At 46.5% G+C, this 22,781-nt stretch overlaps 1 protein-coding gene and 1 non-coding gene across 2 annotated transcripts in view; one reads left to right on the forward strand and one right to left on the reverse strand.

The window, feature by feature from the left end:
- Positions 1-3,873: 3,873 nt before the first annotated feature.
- The window catches only part of LTBP1 (latent transforming growth factor beta binding protein 1), a 369,767-nt gene continuing 350,859 nt past the window's right edge, over positions 3,874-22,781 (forward strand). Inside the window, 3 exon segments of the mRNA XM_032497326.1 lie at positions 3,874-4,697; positions 4,699-4,730; positions 5,762-5,832. Coding sequence (XP_032353217.1) covers positions 4,263-4,697; positions 4,699-4,730; positions 5,762-5,832 — 538 coding nt within the window. The 5' untranslated portion in view covers positions 3,874-4,262.
- Positions 11,278-11,380, reverse strand: LOC116669092. Its single transcript, XR_004326478.1, has one exon. It is a non-coding gene; the product is annotated as a U6 spliceosomal RNA (small nuclear RNA).

A 22,781-nucleotide genomic window follows, 5' to 3' on the forward strand; every position in this document is an offset into this window, starting at 1 on the left:
GGTCTGTTTACCTCGTTAGACTCCACATGGACAGAGCCCATATTGCCATGGCCAGGCCCTCAGGGTCAGCACAAAGGCACTCGCTGGCCCAGGGGTGACTTTGCGCTACAATCCAACTGGGCTGTATTCAAAGATCTCCACCTGAAATGGAAGTCTGTTTTGGTTTTGCCGTAAAGGTCTGCGTAGGCTAGCTGAGGACCCCCTCTCATTCCTCAGTCTCTCTCTTGCTTTCACTCTCCTTTCTCTTCAGCTCACTGACTACCCACTTCTCTCTTTCCCTTCTCCCCTCTCTAAGAATTTCTTGAAATTAGAAGAGGGTTGAGGGAGGCACCATGAAATCCTTGATTGGAAGAAAATGCGGGTGGAAGGGGTTCTGATCACAGGCAGCCACTAAATTTGATTTGTAGCTGATCTTAAATGTAGGAAAAGATTTTCAATGACAAAACTCATAAAGTGTAAGGGGGAGGGAAACTGGCTGCATTCTGAATTTGACTAATGGTTTCAAAGTGCTTTAAAAGTTTGGCATTTGCCAGCCTTCCTTTCTTCCCCTAATCCTCAAACCCATGAGTTTTTATGGGCAACATAATCCTCTTTTCTGATTCATTTACACTTAGCTCATCTGAGTATTGTTTTGTAAAAAGCATCTGAAGTCCAAGAAGTTTTATGAGATCTTTAAAGACTTGTTTTTTGAACCACGAAGTTGTGTACTTCCAATATAAATGGACCTTGAACACACTAGGGGGCTTGGCATTAAACTGAGTCTAGACTCTGCAAACGCTGGTCCACGTGCCTGACAGAAACAAGGCTTTTGCTTTCAGCATCATAGTGAGTTCAGGGTTTTCGATGTGTGACCACCTCATATGATAGTACGCAGGGTGCACAGCACATATTTCAAGGATTATCTTGCTAGTTATGTAAACAGCAAGAGACTGATGTGGAAAAACTGTGACTTGGCTAGAGTTTCCTGACTAGAGTGGGGCTGCTTGCTTATATGTATGTTACCACGTTAATGGCTGTGTGTACACACATGTATACAAACATACATGGATCATTTACAGATGGGATTAACATTTACACTAGAGAGTCTTCCTGTGGTTATATTTCAGAGACGATCTGATTGTGATATACCCGAATCTGTCTCAAGTCAGGTGGTTAATCAGACTGAAGTCTGGGGTGAAATACCCACGTCTGCTTTGCAGTGGGTCAAAAGGAAGGAAGGTTGTATTGTATCTTTTAAAACATTTTTCTGCAGAGCCAGAGAGCATGGTTAAGGGTGTTGCTCTCCCCGAAGGGGAGGACCTTGGGTTGATCCCCATGGCCTCTGGAAACAGGCTCAGATCAGTGAAATGACTTGTTCAGGTTCCCATGGGAAGTGAAGCAGCCACGCCACGTTCAAGCCCAGCCCTCCAGCTCCCTGTCCAGGCTCTGCCCTCTGCAGGCTGCTGCCTCTCATCGACCAAAACAGGCTCTAATTGATGCCGTCCGTCCATCTGGATCCTGGAGTGACTCACAGGAACAGCTCACCCACCACCACAGGCTGGTCTGGTCCTTTGGTGATGCTGTGCTTCACTGTTTCCTGGCTTTCGCCTGTCTGACATCTCTTCTTTCCAGTCCCGGCTCTTGGAGTTAGTGGAATGGAGTTAATGCTTCTGGACACCCCCTCCCCCATCCACATCAAGGGCTGTTCTCTAATCCCTACCTGAGAGGTAAAAATCTCTGTGGACTGATTTGAGGAAATGTTTTCCCTACATGTTACGAATTCTCTATGAGATGACAAAGAATTATGGGTTGTACTGTGACACTGGCCTCTCTCACAAGTCAGATCCTGTCTTGTGAGTGTTCTGTTACTATCTCAAAGTATTGCTTTATGTATTTATCTTTTTATTTTATTTTTTAAAACTTACTTTTTTCTTTTAAACTTTTTTTGGGGGGTAGTAATTAGGTTTATCTATTTATTTAAATAGAGGTACTGGAGATTGAACCCAGGACCTCACGCATGCTAAGCATGCACTTTACCACACAGCTGTGCCCTCCCCCATTTATCTTTTTAAAAGCTTTCATTTATTTACATTTTGTCTCCCTAACCAGATAGGAGGTTTCTCCAGAACAAAAAGGTTGTGCCTGTGATGCTCTGTATATGCAGAGGGTCAGCCTCTCTGCTTGCCTCAGAGTAGCTCTTGGTGGATATTTGTTAGCTTGTGCTGTGTCCTTCCTACAGAACCCCAAGCTGGGAGGCAGTTTCTTCACTCACCCTCCTTCCTCAGTCTTCTCAGCTGGTTCCCTTTGGCCTGGCTCAGAGACTGACCTTGAGTGACCTCACACATCTTGTCCACAGGGACCCGGATGTTCTTAGAGCCACAGACTCTTAGGGCTGGAAGGGACTTTTAATCCAACTCCTCCAGGCTATGGAGGAGGAAGCTGAGGTTCAGAGAGGCGAGGTGAGCTGCTTGTGGTCTTTCAGCTACTTAGTGGCAGTGTTAGGATTGAATTGAGGTCTCTGCCTCTGGCCAGGTGCTGTTTATTCGGTGACTGTGGCTCTCAAAGTGTGTTCTCACATAAAGCTGGTGCTCAGGCAGATGGACAGAGGTTCTCTCCTGCCAAATCAAATATTGGAGGTCTTTCTCCAATGTACAGAAAAAATAGATTAAGGGATTAAGTTTCCTCAACTTGAAGTTATTTTCCAATAATTCTTCTTAAACCATTATCACCTGCTACCAACTGTCTACTCACCAGTGCTGGCAGACAACAAAATAAAAAGGATAAGCCACAAATATGAATATGAACAACCAAAGCCTTGGAAGCAGACCAACTTGAAGTTATTTTCCAATAATTCTTCTTAAACCATTATCACCTGCTACCAACTGTCTACTCACCAGTGCTGGCAGACAACAAAATAAAAAGGATAAGCCACAAATATGAATATGAACAACCAAAGCCTTGGAAGCAGACCATCATTTTTAGTCAAGTGGCTGTTTAAAAAAAGACTGCTCTGACCATGGGTTTTCTATTACTTTCATGTAATAAGATTGTGCACTCTGCTGGACGCATTGTATTTAATTCAAATGCTAAAAGTAAATATGTTATTTTTTTCATGGTTTTCCCCCCAAAGCACTGTTACCTCAGGGACTCTTTCCCCTGGGACATTCTGCTTTTCCGTTAATGTGACTTTGGGTCATATCCATTGAGTGATCCTTTCCTTTCGGTCCAGGGAACTGATGTGACTTAAAAAAAAATACTAATACTGGCTTAGCGTTGTCATGGATCCTGAACCCTGTATTCCTATCCTAAAGGCCTTTTCACCAAGAGCAGGGTTGCCTCTAGGGGTGATTCCTGTTGAGGTTTTTCCCGTCTACGCGAGCGCCCCCTGCTGCCCGCCCTGGTACATGCCAAGCCAGGAGAAGGGTACCAGAAGCTGCAGACCCACAAGCAGTCACGCGGAGTATACAACCCCGAAGAGAACTATCTAAAAACTTTCCCAGTGGACAGCTCGGCGCACCCCGAGCAGTCCTTTCTGGAGCCCGGTCTGATATTTTAATCCAGTATCCGCAGCACGTATCCGAGCACACATGGATAAGAAAATGACTAGAAATGCCTTCCAAACAGTATCAAGTGAGTCCTGTGGGGGCTTATAGAAGGAAAGGTCCGTTCAGTGACTTTGCCAAGTTCTTTATACTTTCCTGGGACACGGGGCTGAGGAGCGGGGACTTCTGCCTTGTTGACCCTCAGTAACAATCTGTGTGGATGTGGAGGGTGGCGGCGCGTTCTCGGGCTCATCTCACGCTTTCCCCAATTAGGATTTACTGCCTGACGTCACGTCTGCCGGAGATTGGCTGTTCAGATCTGACACTCGGTTCTACGGCGAGAGAAACTTTTTAAAAGACTTTGCAGCCCGGGCTGCCGCCGAGCGTCCCGCGCGCTCACACCCGCCCTCGTCTACTCTCGTCAGGTCCCGGGCGCGGCGCCCCTTGGGCCAACGGCGGGAGAAGCGAGTCTCACCTTGCGCAGCCCGCGCCCCTCGCCCCTCCCCTCCCGGGCCCCGCGTTCCCCACCCCCACCCCGCCCCCTCCTCTCCGCCGCTTTCGGCTGGGGTCTGGGGCCGCTCAGCTGCCCGCAGAACTTCCTCTCCTGCAGCCGAGTTTTCCTCCTCCCCGCCTTTCCCGGGCTCCCGGCCGTTCTTGGAGGAGCCTGAGCGCGCGCAGGCGGCCGCACCGGGCGAGCCGCACGGCCGGGGGCGGGGACCAGGGCGCCGGCTGGGGCCCGCGATGGCGGGGGCCTGGCTCAGGTGGGGGCTCCTGCTCTGGGCAGGGCTGCTTGCGTCGTCGGCGCACGGCCGGGTGCGGAGGATAACCTACGTGGTGCGCCCGGGCCCCGGCCTGGCGGCGGGCGCCTTACCCCTGGGCGGGCCCTCGCGTCCGCGGACCTTCAACGTCGCGCTCAACGCCAGGTACAGCCGCAGCTCTGCGGGCGCCGGGACCCCCTCGGAGCGGACGCGGCGCACCAGCCCGCCCGGCCGCGCGGCCCTGCAGGGGCTCCGGCCGGCACCTCCGCCGCCGGAGCCGGCGCGTCTCGGGGGCCCCGGCGGGCAGCTCCACCCCAAGCCCGGCGGGCAGCCGGCGGCCGCCCCGTTCGCCAAACAAGGCAGGCAAGCGGTGCGCTCGAAAGTGCCGCAGGAGACCCAGAGCGGCGGGGGCTCGAGGACTGCAGGTTCACCAGAAGCAGCAGCTGCAGGGGTAAGCCCACACCCTCCCTCCTTGCTCGCGCGCGCCGGCCGCGCGGGGACACGCGGGGTCGGGGCCCCTGGGAGCCCGGCGGTGGCCGCTGGCGTCGGGCGCCGTGGGTCTGCGGTCGGCTTCCCGCCCGCCTCTGCCGGCCTGGCTGCGAGCACGGCGGGAAGAGCGGAGTGCGGGGAAGCCGGGAAACTGAGGATAAACTCCGACCGCATTGTTACAAGCTGCGGGTAAACACAAAAGGCATTTCTGCCTGGGGCGTAACCTCCTGTGCGCGAACCAAACTACTCCTAGAAGATGGGCGTAAACATGAAGTCACTACAACTTAATCCCTCGGCATCAATTAAACTTCTCTTTGCAACTCAGTTTAATTTTTCTTCGAGCTAGTATAAAAAACGTTTGGAGGAGGGCTGCCTGTAACGATTTAGCTCCCGTTCTGTGACCTCGAGTTTTCAGCATCCTAGTAATTGTGGGCTTGGCTTCCCTGCACCTGTGGGGTCGGCTTTCCAGGGCGGGATGTCTTTGCATTGACAGGAGTTTCGGTTGGATAGTTTGTTATTGGACTTTCATAAACATCCCCCCCCCCCCGTTAATCACAGGTTGAGGGTGTGGGGGAAAAGCTTGTTTTGCTTATTTATTTTTTTCTTCTTTGGGGGTGGTTCCCGGCGTTGTGAGCTCACCCGTGTTTGGACACTTCTTTCAAAACTCAAATTCAATTTGAAATGTAGGAGCAAATAATACACAAATTACATTTGGCTGCACTTTACTTTTGGAGTTAAGAAATCCATTTATTTGGACCTTGTTCCCCCCTCCTGTATAGGTCTAGGTTATTTATGCAGGTTTTGGTTCTCCCATCCTTCTGTGATCTGCCGTCTCTACCCTCCTACTTGGGCAGCTTTGGGTTGGGCATCCTAGGTACCTGTTAGGACTCTCTGGAAGTCAGGAGGCTGGAGTTATAGGAACCCCCTGGAGGCTTGGGTTCCCTGAAAGAGAGTGTTGCTGCTGCTGGACTAAGGGTTCTTGCTTTGTTTCAGGGTCAATGTCTGTGGAGGGCAGTGCTGCCACGGCTGGAGTAAGGCCCCTGGCTCCCAGAGGTGCACCAAACGTAAGTTTCTGTGTTCACAGCAGCCCTGCATAGTAGGCGAGGTGGGGCTGTCCACATGAGGCAGTTGCCACAGGGGTCACTTGAAAAGGCTGATGCTGCCCTGAAGACAGCAAATGCTGTCTGCAGTGCAGTCCACCTGGTTATCTGCAGCCTTCATCGCCACCCAGGAAGGGCTGTACTAGGGTAATGGTCTCAGTGCCGGCAGGGATATATTGTACAAAACTGTGCCGTGCATCCGAGATTCCCCTGCATCCAACCGTGGTATTAATTACGCTGTTAACACCTGTGAATCTGGGGCTAGGGAAAAAATTCCCACTGGAAGAACCAATCAATTAATTGAAACATGGGTATTGACAAGTGAAAAACATTCTTTATGTTGATAGCAGGAGGGGAAGGGGTGGTAGGAAGCCCTGTTCTGGAATAAAACATCAGTAGTGTTAAAGCTTCTGAAAATAGCAGCCAACAATCTTCCTTGAGGCCTGACTGTTTCCTGAGTGGAGGTCACCACTCTACTGTTCTCTGGAGCTGACAGGTGGGTTTTCCTGCAGTGCTTCTGTAGGTAATACATGTGCTTAGCAGTGCTTTGAAAAATGTATTAATGACACATATAGATTTGAGAGCATCAGAAAAGAGTTCCCCTGTGCATTGTGAAATTAAAGATTAAATTGAAATGTACTTTGAAGGTCCTCTTGACAAGTTAATTCTATCTGGTGCTAATTGGAAATAAAGAAATTTTACTTCCACTCAGAAAAAGTTAAGCAGTCTTAGGTGTTTTTTGCATAGAGCTGGAACCATAAACATGGGGATTGGAAATGTCCAACATTTTCGCTGCTTATTAGTATTCAGTATAATGAGTCAAATTTAGCAATTTGTCTGAATATGGTTTGAATTTCAAAATACTGGTGGATGAGTTAAAAAAAATTTCTCTTCATACAGTCGTTCTGGTGAACTTGCTTGTTGAAAAATGCCTTCAGTCCTCGAAAGAAACAGGGCTTTGGCATAGTGGCTTTAATTTTGTAAAAAGCAATGTCCAGATGGGTTATACTTTGACTGTGATCAAGGAGTAATGGCAGACATGAACTCACTAATCAGCCTCCTCATTATGGAGCTCAAACCACTAGATCAGAAATGCTCAGGGTTGTAAGCGCGTTAGATTAAGCCATAATTCTTCACTTCTTCTTTGATTACACTTGACGATAGTGCACCGCGTTTTCCTGAATTTACAATTGCTCAGTTCAAATTACACACCCTCTCCTCCCTTTAGTAACTCCTGCTCAAAACCTGATATATGTTTTGCCTGTTACATGGAGACATCCCATCCATGACAGCGCCACTGCTGAGTAAAGGGGAATATTGCCATGTCAAGATTAAAAATACAGAGCAGGTTTTTACAGACAGTGGGCGGGTGCTCCTTGCTGCCCGTTAGAGAATGTGTTAAGAATTTTTAAGATACTGTTATCTGAGTACTTCAGAGAGGAGCTATGGCAGAGGATATGAGGGAGGGGTCTGACTCTGGAAAGCCCCACAGGGTCCTACTCGGTTGCAGGCTTATTTGGCAAATGCAGTTGAGTGCTGTCTCTGAAAAGAGAGTAGTTCCCCATTCTTAGCTTGTCTGAGGATTTGAGAATCCAAAGATGCTCTCTTGATCTTGAGGAATTGCCTCATGGCTTCCTCCTCCTCCGGGTGATAGAGGCAAAGGTGTGAGTGTGCCTAGGTCTAGCCAGCTGGAGACCCAGAAAGAGGGAGGCTGCAGAAGGCTACCGGTCAGAAAATTTAGGGGTGAAGTTACTACAGGGTTCCAGAGGAAGTTGCTATGTTGATTTAGTCTCATAATACCGATAACAAATGCTTCCAGCTTTTGGGTCAAGTTATCCTTCCAGCTTCTAGAAGGCAGCCCTTGGACAGCACCAGGATCTAAGCAATCAGTGCAGCATTACTCTCCCATCAGGTGATTTTTTTCAGCACTCAAAAGGTTAGCCTTCCAGTTCTGTCCAAGCTGATAATTAGTTCAGATCCAAATGCTAGGCACTTAAATCACAAACCTTTTTAGGAGTGATTGTGTGTTTTTTTTAAGTCAGAGTCAGTCTAAAGTAATGTGTCTACTTGATGGATATGTTTCAGTGGGGGACTTGTTTTGTCTGGCAGAGTCAGAGAGATGAGGGAGCCTTATGCCTTCACACAGGACAGCTGGGGTGACCACTGATGCCTGAAACTCGTGTCCATGGCTGAGCGGTGTGACATCAGGGAAGACCCCTGGCCTTGGGGTCAGAGACCTGACTTTAAATCCTCAAGCCTTCACTAGCTGTGTGGCTCTGGGGAATTCATTTGACCTCTCTGACCCTATCTTTTCCCATCCTGAAATGACTGTGCTAAAATCTTGACTGCTTTGCAGGATAGTTGCAGATATCAAGTGAAAGAGAATGGTAGGTGTGAAAGCCTTGGTGAAACCAGGAAGATTCTTAGAGTTTAGTACTGGATCAAGCCAAGTAAATCCTGTCTTGTTTTTCTGTTACTTGATTTTCTTTTCCTGTGTATGTTTCCCCAGCTATTGTCATCATCTTCTTTCCAAATAATGCACATGTGGATGGACCCCTTTCCATATTATAGCTTTAAAGTAGTTTAGGGCTGTGGAAGGGGGAGATGAGATACTGGTCGAGGGTACAAAGTTTCAGTCCCTCAAGATGGAGAAGTTCTGCAGATCTAATGTATAGCGGAGTGACTATAGTTAACAGTACTGCACTGTTTACTTAAAGTTTCCTCGGAGTGTAGATCGTAGTCTTCCTACCACAAAAAATAAGTTAACTGTGTAGCGATGGGTGTGTTTATTAGCTTGATTGTGATGCTTATTTCACAATGTGTGCATGTATCAAAACATCATGATATACCTTAAGTATATACAATTTTTATATGTCATTTATACCTCAATATAGATGAATAAAACAAGGAATAAATGAAAAAGCCGATGACTTCCATCCTGCCTAGCTTTGATTAATGGGAAAAAAGAAAGAAAGTCGTTTGGATTGTTCTGTACCCCAGAATGATTTATTTTAAAAGAACCTTAAAAGAGACTAAATGTTAGGTTATTTGTGGGTCTCTAATTCTCTTTGTGTAAAGCTTGCTGTTTAGACAGAAAATACTCCCCTAAGGTATTCATAAATTGAATGGAAAAAATCCTGACACCAATTGTTGTGACTGTAACTGCTTCGGTAAATACTAGTGAAACTGAGGCTGCAAAAGACATTGATTTGTGATCTCTTACCTCTCTCACTTCTTTATTATGCTGAGATTGAACGGTTGCACTTGGGTATGGCTTACTGCACTAACAAACGCAAGAACCAATGGCACGTCGACATGCAGCTCCCCGTTAAGATAGAAGTCATCATAAAACATGTACGCACACGTAAGTCTATCACCCAGGATGCCTTCTAATTGTCTTTCTATTTTTGAGAATAATTGAACGGATTTAGCTGAAGAATTTCAGTTTATATAGGCTGTTTTCCAGTTGATCCAAAAAATATTTCTGCAAAAGAGATGGGATATGTTTATGTTGTTCAGGTTGCTTAATCCAGTGATGAAAACAAGGTGCCCCTTAGCGGCAGACTGGATTGTTGTTAGTTGATTGAAACGTCATTGAAATGAGCCACGGGCAAATGCTTCTGAAGACTGAAGATTTAGTGAACCTTAAACTGCCAGTCAGAGAGATGTGACACTGGCAGTGGCAGCCCCCTGGGGATGGAGAATGGATGTGGGCAGCCGCAATGGCGGCCCCGGGGGCCTTAGCCACCCAGCCTCTGTGTAGAGGTGACCAGTTGCATATTAATGCTGCTTTTCCAGACACTGTCTGTGTGTGGATCTCTGGGAGTTAAAATCACAGCCCGAGGTATGTCATTTTAGTTACTAACATGGAGTATCCACTGATAGTGATGTCCATTTTGGGCAAAGGAGATGACACCATATTTGTTCTCTCTCCAAAAGGTTAACATTTATTGAGAGGGTGGTAACATTTTTGTCTCTCTCCATTTTTGCATTTTTTCTCCTCTGTCCAAACTGAGCCCACCCACCTTAGTTCTTCCAATCTTTTTGTCCCCCTCTCAGGGTAAGTGCGGGCCAGAGAGAGACATTGCCAGTGGGCTCAGCTTTAAAGAGGAGACTGGACTTGAGAACAGACAACACAAAAGAATAAACGCGAGATGAGAGTGAGGCTGGGTTGGCAGGACGAGGTGGATGGAACAGGAAAGATGGCAGATTGAATCCAAAGCGGATACCTGGCACATTGCAGGCCCTCCCTGAATGCATGGATGGTTCTTTCATTTATTTAACGGATATCTGTTTAGCTTTTACCATGTGCCAGGGTCTATGAATAGAGGAGGAGTGCAGCCAGCTGTAAGGAGTGCAGGGTCTGTTTTTACTCACTAACTCATGGCACATCAAATGACTTGTTCTCTCCTTAGCAAGAAACAGAAAATCGATATTCCATTGCTTTTCCACTGGCATTCAGCCCACACTGCTTTGGGGAAAAAAAGAAAAAAAGCCAACCCTAGACATTTTCCTTAATTATATACAGAGGAGACATAGTCACGTCTGCCCTTGGTGCTCAGAGAAGTTGCAGTAGAGGGCATCGTCTGCGAGTGTGAAATGCAGCTGGAGTTCCAGGTGACAGAGGCCTTTTGGGCCATCTCCTGTCCCTCCCGGCTCAGCGTCGTGCTAGCCGGGCTTGGGAGTCGGGCCCAGAATGATCACACATTTTTCGTGTGCCTGCTATGGCCATTGACAGCTGCTTCGCCAGTAGATCTGCAGTGAGTTTACCATGGCAGCTGCTGGAAGGGCCGCCGCGGCCCCAGCGCTGGGAGCAGGGGCGGGAGGGTCTGCTGGAAAACCTTGTCATGTGGCACAGACAGCCCGGAGAAGGGAGAAGGACCCAGAGGTCAAGTTCACACTGGGTCAAATATGTGTTCTCAGCACTGGTTAAAACAAACATTTAGGAACCATAAATTCTGTGCGACGATGGTACTTAAACCTTCACTGTGAAGCCCTCCAGCCCCTGGGCCAGCCTGAGCACACCGCCTGCCCCTCCCTGGCCTGCTTTTGGGCAGTGTTCACTGCCCGGCGATCCCTGGGCCCTTAGGAAGCTGTCTTGTTGGCAGGACCTTTGGCCACCGCCGGAGTTTGCTGTTTCTGACCCTGTCATTTGTTGTCTTGGATATTCCAAACATACTCAAACATGTTTGTGGAGCTCAAGTTATATTTTCCTGAAATGCAGATTTTGCTTCCAAGCCCTTCCAAGCAATGAGCAGGGCGACTTGGAGTGCTAGAGAGGTGTCACCACTCTTGTAACACTGACCAAGATCAAGTCCGAGGCTGAGGAGTCGCTGATGGGACGAGGGTAATCGGTGCAGTGCTTTAGAGCATGCGGAGGGCATTCTCTTTCTTTAAAAAAAAATTAAAAAAAAATATGACTGCTTCATGAATTTGCATGTCATCCCTGCACAGGGGTCTTGCTAATCTTCTGTGCAGCATTCCAGTATAGGTACGTGTGCTGCTGAAGCCAGAAGTGGGGAGCATTTTCTTGATCTTCACGCCCTGCAGGTGTTGACCAGGCAGGCACTATGTATTACCTCCTTTTAGAATAGGAGGCAGGGCTCAGACCCCACCCCAGTGCTGTAGCTCTTGGTTTATTGTTCTTTCTACCGCCCTAGGCTTCCTGGACGTCCAGTGCTGTGACGTTCTCTCTTGAGGCCTTGGTCTTAACTCTTCTGACAGCGCTGCTTTGGCTTAGCTTTTGCTGCCTCAATTCACTGTGTTTTCCCAACCCCCTAACAAAGATCCACCATCTGGGTGGCTTAAAACAACAGAAATTTGTTGTCTCAGAGTTCTGGAGGCTGGAAGTCCGATATCAAGGTGTTGAACAGGGAAGATCTGTTCCAGGCCTCTCTTGCTGGCCAGCAGAAGGCCGTCTTCTCTTTGTGTTTCTTCATATCATTTTTCCTCAATGCGTGTCTTATCTTTGTGTCCAAATTCCCCCTTTTTATAAGGATACCAGTCCTGTTGGATTAGGGCCCAGCCTAATGACCTCATTTTAACTTGATGGCCTCTGTAAAGTCCTTGTCTCCAAATAAGGTCACCTAGTAATGTACTGGTGATCAGGACTCCAATATCTTTTTCTGGGGGTGGGGCACCATTCAACTCATAACAAAAGCCTATAGGTGCTCTGCCTGTGGACGTGAGAAGTGGGCTACTCAGAGCTGGGCCACCCCTGGGGCACTTAGGGATTCCCTAGCAATGAGCCTAGGATGAGTGGGCGGAGGCTCGGTTGGACCGCTCCCACAGAGTCTGTGACTGTGGATTTAATGTGGCTCCTTCCTTAATGCAGGTGGTGTGGCTGCTCCAGGGAGTAGGAAATGTAGGGAACTGGCTTCAGGTGATTTTGGTTTTATCTCTGGCCCCTCGGTGTGCTTTGAAGAGATTCTAGATTGGTGGATCTTAAATGTGATTGTGCAGCCGATCGCTGGGGAAGTTTGTTAAACTAACTTCTTGAGTCAGACTCTCCGGGATGTTTACTTGATAAGCACCCCAGGTGATGGAGGTGGCCTACGTTTTGAGAAACAGTGATCCAGAAGGAGCCCTGCCCTGGTCAGTGTTTATGACCCTTTGTGTGGGAATCTGAAGGCCGAGCCCAGCATTTTGCAATTTAGAAACTTCTCAAGGTGGGAGGCCTTTGAAAACATTTCTTTAGCTCAGTTTTGAATAGTACGGACAAAGATGGCTGCATAGGGGGTTATTACACCCAGTTTTCCTTAGTTAGTTGAATGATAAATATATGTATTTTTATAAGAGTTGGAAATTTGCAAATTGTTATTGATACATAGTTGTTTTTTTTAAAGTTTAAACACTTTGGAACATTTTGGGTATTTTTTTCCACTAAGTATTTTATTTTTAATTATAAAATATTTTAACTACAGGAAAATGTGGAAAATAATATATCCAACAGCTACCCATCAGGATCATGTTTTTAAAAGTTCCCTGATATAATTAAGCCCAATGATTTATAGATAAGAGAAGGACTATGGTCTTATCTTGTTCTGACTGCACTTTTTACTAATGATATTTCCTGTCTTTCTAGTGGAGGGAAAAATAGTACATAATTTGTTGATGTAACACAAATTGGTTGTTTTGGTACTTATGGAAAAATACATGAGGGCTGTATTTGTGTGTGCTCATGTGCGCTTGTGAATTTGCCTAGTGTATTATTAAGGATTGAACATTTCATGTAGGCACAGTCTGTTGGGTACAGAGAATCTTTGCACACAGTGTCATTTAGACCCAAGACAGTGTGCTTACAAGGAGATGCTGCCTGTTACTCCCCTACTTTTTTTTTTTTTTTACCTTCCTCCTCTTTCTTTCCTTATTGGCTCTCAGTTTTGCTTGCCCTGAACTAGAGTCAGTGTAGCTCCATGGTTAGAAGTTCAGTCTTTGGAGTTAGAATACAGGGTACCTACCTTGATGTTGATTCTGTCAACACTTCCTCACAACATAACCTTGGACTGTGAGAGCTGGGGCAAGGCTGAGTCACCGCATTCACAGCACAGGTACGTGATGATGGTCTGTACCACTGTGCAGAGGCTTGCTAGGGGACCACATGAAGTAATACACAAAGAGTGCTTGGAGAGCAGCTCCCCCGCCCCTCTTCCTGCCCCCGCACAGCAGTGTTTGACGGATGTGAGCTCTCAGGGGTTCCTGCTTGCCTGCTTAGACCCGCCCCCTCCTGGGTGCCCTAGCCTTTTACACACCCCTCGTGGTGCTTCTGGGTTCCCCTGGTGAAAATCACGGCTCCCTCTTCCCCTCTCCCTGGTTCTCTGATTTCACTCTTATCTCTGGGTATGGCTGGACCAGGTGGGAGAGGTGTCTGCCCCCCCCCCCCCCATTAGTGTTAAGCTCTGGGGAAGCAGGGTTTCTGTGTCGCTTTAAACACCCAGACCCTGTTCCTTGCCATAGTACAGATGCTACCTGAATCGAGTCAGATTGAATCGAACCAGCATCAGTGTTGTAAATACTGTCCTCCAAATACTGCGTAAAGAATTCTACTTCCTTTTTGGTTTCCTCTCACCTTCAGGCAATCATTCCCCTTCAGTTTTCTTTCCACTATTTTCCCTGTGTGCGTATCCCTTGCCCGACGGACACTGGGTATTATGACAGCTTTTCAGGGCACACCACCTTATTTTGTTTCCTCCTGCTTTCTCTCTGAAGGCTACCCTGGCATGGCTTAAACTTTAAGACAGCTTTTCCTTTCTCCCGGCCAATTTTAGAGTCTTTCTGCTCAACATCATCTGATAGAGATTTGGGACTAAGTAAAATGAATGTTGTATGATTTTCCCTGTAATTTTAGATCCCCAAATACTGCTCTTGGCCAACGACACTATTCCCTGTGGCTTTTCCACTCCACCACGCTTGAGTAATATTGTTGGCACGGACATGAGTAAACAGTTTGCGAAATGTCGTGTTTTGTAAATTAGGAGATGGATGGGCTGGTTTTTGAACACATGCTCTCCATTCTGCTGGACCAGAGGAAAGATGAGTTTGGTCAGTGGGTGGGAAGATAAATTGGAGGAAGGTGTTTTTAACTGAAGTTGATGTGGTCAACTTTACTGATCGTTTATTCAAAGATGAGAACTAAGTGTTTGGAGGAGAACCTTCGGAGATATTTTGGTAATGAATTAAGGGGGAATCTTCACAGGGGAAATAAGATATAATGCGTAAAAAGCCACTAGAGGAAATAGGATAATAAAATAAGGAACATACAATAATGAGGATCTTTTGTCTTTGTAGACCTAAAAATGTTTGTATTTCTTATGGATTATCAAGCAGTTCCAGTCTTACTTTCAATCTTGCAGGTACTACTTCATTTTATTATTGTTCTTATAAAGTGAAAATAGAATCTCCATTCTTTCACCCATGTGTATTTTGTCTTAACACCCTATCAAGTGGATTGTTAACAATTAGCATCTTCAAAACAGTTCATTGTAAAAGCTACTTAAATCGGCTAAGACATACCACCTCACCTTGATGAATCATGTACTGCATTGGTTCAAGAGTTGGGGCACTTCTGCCTCCTCCAGTAGCTGTGAAGATTCAAGCAGATCAGTTAATTAAGTCCTCTGAGGTTTTTTTCAGCCTGAATGAAGTGAATGGGGAGAGGGCCGTTCATCAACCAGCCTGATTGAAATGAATGGGGAGAGGGCTGTTCATCACCCAGCCTGATTCAGGTCATTCTTGTGACTGTCAGGCACGCAGATCCTCTTCTGTCTTAACATTTTCCACATTGTGTCACAGTCGTGCGTGTGTCCACATGTGTGTGCTTCCCAGCTGGAATGTGAGCTGTGTCTGTGAGGGCAGGGACTGCACCACAGCCGTCTTTCTATCTCAGTACCTAGTAAGCATGTGGACTTTTATGGAAGGAAGGAAGGAATTATTGAATGAATGAATGGATTCATTTGTTGCACTTTCGCCGAGCCCCTGTGTGCTAGGTACTGGCGCACAGCGGGTGTTAAGTACTATGAAGAAAATAACACTGGATGATAGGCTAGAGGGTGGTGGCTGGAGGAGGGGGCGTAGTAAGGAAAGGGCTCTGTAAGGAAGTGACTTATGAGAGCTGTGTGATATGAAAGGGTCTGGAGGAAGAGCCTTTTAGGCCAAGAGAACAGCACAGAGGCCCGGGAGTGGGAACAGGCCTGGCCCTGTGCAGGGACTCAGAAGTGAGTTTTGCTGGGTTGTCAGTGAGGTCTAGAGTAATAGGTGATCAGGGAGACAGGGCTGGCTCCCCAGTCAGGTTTTGTAGGCTGTGGAAGGCCATAAATAGGGGACTTATAAATGCAAGTGGATTTTATTAATAAGGAATAAACATAATATGGCATTTGGTATTTTCCAGCACTTCTTTGAAAGGCATGGAAAAAGAATGTTTCAAATCGAAAATTCAGTCTCCTTTATTGCTATTTTTTTATTGATGAGAAAAACTGCATATAGAACAGTGAAGTACCCAAGACCACACACAAATTATTGTCGTAGCCCCGCTGCCTGCATTGGACCCAGCTGGCCAGACCAGCCTCGTGTGGATCAGGCCTCCACGCCTCTGCCGAGCTGTGGCAGGAGCCGCACTATCGCTGGAGCCACGAGGCCCGGACATAGGGTGAGAGTTGGAGGGTCAGAAAAAGAAAAGGCTGTGGCCGCTGCTGTGTTAAAAGGCAAATAAGGGGGGGATCTTCACATGGTGCTAAATAAAAAATAAAAGGTTAGACCCTTGAAAAAACTTTAAAGATAAAAATCCCAATCTGGCAATGGTAGAACGTTCACAGAGCACGGTTAGGATGTGCTTAAAGTAAGAGTGTACATTTTTTGGAGTACATTTGAATACTGTTTGGAGGTTTTTTTCAGTGCTTCCCCCCACCCCATCTTACGAACTGTGGGATGAGTCCGAGGTAGGTGCCAAGGCAGCCTCTGCTGGGCGATTCTGTTTGTAAGTGGGGTTGATAACACCCATTGGCTACACCTCCCACTTGGTTGGTAGTAAAGATAATAAAGTGAGGTTCATGAACTTGCTTCACCAAAGAGCCCTATAAACCCAGGATGATATTATTAATGAAGTTTTTCTGCTGTTTTGTGAAAAATTTTCATTTGTTGGTGAAAATTTTTTTCTATGATCTGTTGGTATATTTCTTGTCTTGAAAATTAGAGTGCTTAATGTACTTCAGTGGGTTTTGGAGGATCACAGATCTTATGTGTCATGTTTTAATATTGATCATCCCGTTTACCGATGGTTTATGGTCTCCGGGGGCACCTCCTGGAAGTTAGTTTGAAAATAAGCAAAAATACTTAAATCTTCACCTTAATTCCCTGTGCCCGCACACAAGTGATTTGCCTTATTTTCCTAAAAGTAGAGCGCAGAGATAAGAATCCTTCTTTCGAGCAAGCTTAGTTTCTTTCTTCTTTTAATAGGGAAAAGGTTATGTTTTTAGTCCAAAATTGGAGGTGAGATAATACAGATGATCAGTTAAAATAAAGGCAGGGACCCTGTTTTTGTTGTAAACTTTTTATCCGGTGGGAAGTTGGCCTACATGGTGGTTCTGCGCGTATAGTAGACCCTCAGGAAGGTTGCTTGATTAGTAAGTGTTCCAAGTCATGCTTGTTTCTGAGGGAAAGACCAGCTGAAATTCATTTAACTCAGTGGACCCTGAGATTATGTCGGTAAGCGGTTCCTTTTGTTATGAGGGACTGTATGTTACAGCAAACCTCCCTGGGTGATGGTTTTTTATGCTCAGTGTTGAGCGTTAGAGGCTGTTTTGCTGGTAAAATTGCCCCATTCCTCCCTATAATAACAGACTGCTTAAGTGGTACTTCACAGACCTGGTGGTTCTCAAAACATGGTCTCTGGACAGCAGCATCACCGGGGAACTTGTTAGAAATGTAGATTCTCAGGCCCCACCTGGACTCACTGAAACAGAAACTCTGAGGTTGGGGCCCAGCACTCTGTTTTAACGCTGCTTCCAGTGGGTGCAGATATAGCTGTGGTTTGAGAACCACTGCTCTTGCTGAACTCATCTCCTTTCCTTTTGATGCCCCCTGCCCCTTCTGTTGATCACCCATGGGGGAAGGAAATCCACTCCTTTGGACTCCAGGCCTTGGAAACTAGAAGCTTATATTTTCTCCCCCTTCCCCATGGAATGGAGCCGTTCCCCCATCTCAGATGGGAACCCTGGGATCTGATCAGGTGCAGTTGTGCACGCTGACACCCAGGCTGATGTGTGCAGTCACTGAGGAGACCTGGAGAAGCCATTTTGCCGTTTAGTGAATGGGAGTTTTGTGCCTTAGGGCCTTCCAGGTTGTATTGTATTCTTTACGGTGGACGATGCTGAAATCACACATCTTCATATTCTTCAAAGTAACATCTATCAGCTTTGTGTGGTGCTTGGACCCCCCTCTGCACCGCAGCCCCCCATGGGATGTGTAAGAAATGCAGATTGTGGGACCTCACCCAAGACCTGCCACACTGGAACTGCAGGGGGGACCCATGACCCTCGTTTTCACAAGCACCCAGCTGACTGATCCACACCAAAGCTCGAGGACCCTGGGTTTAAAGTGGGTGCGCTGGAATCAAAGATGTCAAAGGCAAGGAATGATGAGAAAGTTATTACAAAATTAATAAAAGGAATAGGAGTGAATGTGACATCTTGTTGGGGGGGCATGTGCCATTACTCATTTCCCAGATAGTTTAAAAGTGAGATGAAGAGCAGCTCTGGTCCAGAACATGCCCTCAGTGTTGGAAGGAACGAAGCTTTCTTGTGTGTAAATGAAGACTTTCAGATGGAGAAGGGATGAGGCAGCGCTGCTTGGCCGTTCCTTGGGGTCCTGCTGACTCATTCCTGGAAGTCGCTGGAGGAATGCATCAGATCTTTGGAAACAGCCCAGTTAAGAAATTTCAGCAATGACACACTTATGAGATGTGTATTTAGCAAAGAAATTGCGATTGTAAGGCTAGGAGCCTTTGTAGAAAGTGCTGAAGGAGTTGGTTTGCTTGTTGTGTAAAATAGGGAGTGTTTTCCCCATCACACATCTTTTTTTCCCTTTCTACAAAGTAAATGAGTGCAAAAACACTTTACCTGAGTACTGAAGAAAAATTAGGTCTGTAAAAAAACCCTGCTTTTTCTCCAAGTAGAAATATTTTTTTTGGGGGGAGGCGGAGCTTATTTGGATCATCAGTTATTGTAGTAAGACATACCTAGGGAAAAGTAAATATTTTTTCTTTTCTTCCCAATGCGAGCATGTAGTTATTTCCAAATACCTGGATGTTACTTTTGATGACTCATCCAAATGTTTAAATATCATGTAGACAAGGCCACAACTAGAAAATGGTGTTAAAATTTTGAGGAGTGGCTTAAAAATATGGATTTTAAAAAATTAGCTCTCACTCCTTTGGTCTTAATATGGGTAACCACCTCCACCTTTTTTTTCTATAACAACTGTGATCGTTTTTATAGCTGAGCTATCTCTGTATGTACTTAGAGGACTATATTTTATATTTTAATTCACTAACTTTTTATGAAGTGCCTACTATATAGAAGGCATTGTGCTGTGGGCTAAGAAGACAGTTAAGACCCTGCTTGGTGGTGCTGACAGTCAGTGGAAAGGCCAAGATGGCCGTAACACGAGGTGTGTGGCAGACACACTCTAAGGTAACCCCGGTGGGTCACACCCTTGTGCATTTCCCTTTTCTTGAGTGTGGGAAGAACCTGCAACTTGCTTCTAATCAACAGAATGTGCCGAAGGTGGTGGAATGTCACTTCCTTGATGATGTTATGATATATACAACTCCATCATAGCTGACTGGAGTGAGAGACTTCTTGCTGGCTTGGAGAAAGTAATCTGCCCTGTTGGACTTGTGGCTTGCCCATGCAGAGGGCCATGTGGCAGGAAACTGTGGGCTGTCTCTAGCTGGGAGCCAGCATGGAGCTGGGGCCCTCAGTCCAACAGCCACAAGGAAATGAAGCCACATTTCCTGAATGATCTTGGAAGTAGATTCCTCCCCACTTGAGCCTCAGATGAGACTGCAGCCCTGCCAACACCTTGGTTATAGCCTTGTGAGACCCTCAAGCAAGGACCCAAATAATCTGTGCCCAGACTGTTGACTGATAGAAACTGTGAGATCATAACTGTGTGTTGTTCTAAGCCATTGGCATGGTGATAATTTGTTAGACACCAATAGAAAATTGATGTAAGGAAGAATGTGCAGATGCCAGAAGAGCAGCCCAGAGCCAAGGCTCATTCACCCATGTAACAAGCACCTAGTGAACGCAGTCTGTGCGTCAGCCCCCTTGCCCAGCACTGGAGATGCAAATACGGATAAAGTGTGGTTGTGTCTTCGGGTAGCTCCCAGCCTGCAGGAGTGGGGCTTTGAAGGAAGGATGTTGCTCTCCCTTGGGAGAGTATTAGCATAGGAATTGTTTGAAATGGCTTTTGAGGATAGGAAGAATTTGGACTTGGGGGGTCTCTTTGGTGGGAAGACTCTTTATTCATGGATGGTGCTGACCTGATAGTTTGGCTGGAAAAGGTGTTTTCCAGTTTGGAGGGTTTGGATTTGCTTTAACCACAAGTCTTTACTGAAGAGGAGGAATACCATTGCAGTGGAATAATAAGGCACCATCGCAGATTCCTGTGGTAAGTTCCATGGCCAAAGTAGACAGCATTACATTTTATTTTAAGAACAATAAATTATGAATCACAGGGCCTCGGAAGCATCCTCTGATAATCCTTCCATTTCATTCGAGTCCTGTATTGGATCACTGAATCAAAAAACCAGATTGTCAGAAGAGTCCTAAATAGCTTTCTTCTAAGCCATTTACTTTACAATGTTTTTTTCTTATTGAGAGGGATTTGGGGGTAATGAAGACAACAGTTTACATTTGTTATGCTTTTAGGTTTTAGCTGAGGGGAAGACAACAGTTTACATTTGTTATGCTTTTAGGTTTTAGCTGAAGGCACTCGAGAGGTCCTCTAAGGACCCTTTCCACGGATGCTGTTTACAGACGGTACCTACCATGTTGTGAGGTGGTGTCAGTGACAGGGTGGCCTCACCCACAGCTCTGAGTTGCTACGTATGTTAGTCCAAAGAGGATCAGTGCTTATCTTCTGTCCAGCGTGTACCTGGACAAGCACAAGACTGTCTGCTTCTGCTTTGTTGCAAGTGATCATCCCACTCTGCCACTGATACCACATGTGCTTTTGGCCAAGTCTCTTTTTTGGATCTGAATACATTTCAGGTTCCCCTTTCATCTCTCCTGACATTTTTCATCACTCAGCTGGTGGTAGAATGCATGGCTTTGAAGGGCGTCTCTGATCTTGTGATCTTGTGGAATCTCCTTTGCTGATGGTTTTTCAAAACAGGAGAGCAGTTTCTCAGCTGCACCTGTGGAGTGGGCTTGGCTTGTGGGCCTGTGGGACTGGGATGGGAGAATGGAAGGGGTCTTTTGGGGTCATGTTTTCATGTTTTCTCAACCTCTCATTTGCAGAGGAGGGGAGTAAGGGCCAAGGGCAGAGAAGTGACTTCCCCAGGCCTTGTGGCTTCTGATGACTTCTCTCTACAAAAAGGCAGTATTAAAAAAACAAACAAACCCTATTATTCCCTAGAGTTTGATAATAACCTGTAAGACACATTTTAGACTTACTTGAAAGAAAAGCCTTAAGTAAATATTAACTATAATTAGTCATGTGCTTTGGATAAGATCTCTCACTTTAATTTTGTTAAATTAGCATGGATGTAAGTGTTAGTATAAAAGCATAGAAAGGCAAAGCTGTTTTTGAGCTGGAACTCCAGAGCGCCTCCTACTTTTGTACAAATGGTGTCCTCAAAGGATCTTCATAAGCTGGGGTTTCTAATGCGGGTCTTCCATTTCCAAGTAACGCTGGGCACGCACTGAGGCCTTGCTGGACCAGGCACTGTGCTGACTGCTCCACGGGGATTCCTTCCGGGAAGACGCACAAGCCTGTGTTGAGCTACCGTCTTAACACCTGCTTTGCAGATGAAAAAGCTGAGGTTTGGGAGGGTTAAATTCTCACAGCAGGTTTCAGATCCAGATCTAGTTCCTTTTCTTCTCTGTGCCCCACGGCTTCATAGGAGAATTCGGTCCAGGGGCCACGGGTGGTGCTTGGCCCAGCTGAGAGCCCAGCTATTGTGCCTGGAGATGTGTCTATGGGAAAGGGAGCTTCAAGTCCTCTCTTGGAGTTGCAGGATCATGTGTCCTTCCACCCTCATGGAATTGAGTGAGACGTCCTTCTGTTAACCAGACAGGTATCGTCCTCAGAAACAAAGAAGACCCTTTCCCTTGGAGCTGGCGTTATAGTTTGGGGTTAAATACCCTTGGGGACCCCTCTTCTCCTCTGGGATCCAGGCCCCTGTGGGATGGCAGGGGTCTTGCTGGAGGGTCTGGAGATGTTGAGGGTTGAGAATGGGGACATTCAGTGGTGGATGGCATCCTGTGTGACCCTCCGGGGGTACTTCTTGGTTTCTTCTGGAAACCTCAGGGAAGACCTGAGTGTTGTCTCTTCCACTCCTTCCCTATCTGGCTTCTTTCCCCTCCCGCACCTTTAAGCTTCTCTGCCTTTCTGTTCCTGAAGGAGGGTCACAGATAATTTGAAGCTTTCTAAAGGTGTTTTCTGCTGTCAGTTGCAGGTGCCAGAAGGTTCCTTTAATCTTTCCTGTGCCTAAATGCTTAGTAGATCCTCACAAAGAATATTTCTGAATGAATGAATGCATGCATGCATCTTTCGCATCTTTCTGACCCTGTTGGCACAATTGAGCCTTATAAACATAGAAGATTGAATTTGATTCATCCGTGTTTCTGAGGGAAGTGTAGACTCTCTGCAGCCCGGGCAGGGGATCAGGTAGGACTTTTAGGATGATGTTGGTGAGGATGTGGAGTGACTGGAGGATCACGCAGAGGCAGCTCGAGCTGGGTGGAGTGGGTGTCTGCAGGGTAGGGTGGGAGAGGGGTGGACCCTGAGGCTGAGCTAAGCAGGACCTGTGGTTGTAAGTGGAAAATACACAGACTGACTAAAGGAAAAGAGGCTGTTTAAGGCCAGAGAACTGGAAGGCATAAGGGTGAAGCTGGCTTTAGGTCTCGCTGCATCTAGGGGTTTGAATGGTCTTATCACAACCAACTTGGCTACACCATCTGCATACTCAGTACAAAATGAAAATATGGGAACCGTTGTTAAAAAGCATTTACCTAGAAGTAGGTTAAGTGTTAGCTATTGTTAATTTCCGAGCAAGAATAATACCCAAGTATAGGTTCTGCATTTTACCATTTTGGGAGCTGCTTTCTTGATCTAATGCTTACTGTGCCCGCCGACATTCTGTGCATTCGCAGTTTGCACAGGTCTCTGGCCAGTTAGCTCCCAGTCTCTCG

The sequence above is a fragment of the Camelus ferus genome, chromosome 15 (assembly GCF_009834535.1).
Source record: "Camelus ferus isolate YT-003-E chromosome 15, BCGSAC_Cfer_1.0, whole genome shotgun sequence".
NCBI classification, from domain to species: Eukaryota; Metazoa; Chordata; class Mammalia; order Artiodactyla; family Camelidae; genus Camelus; species Camelus ferus.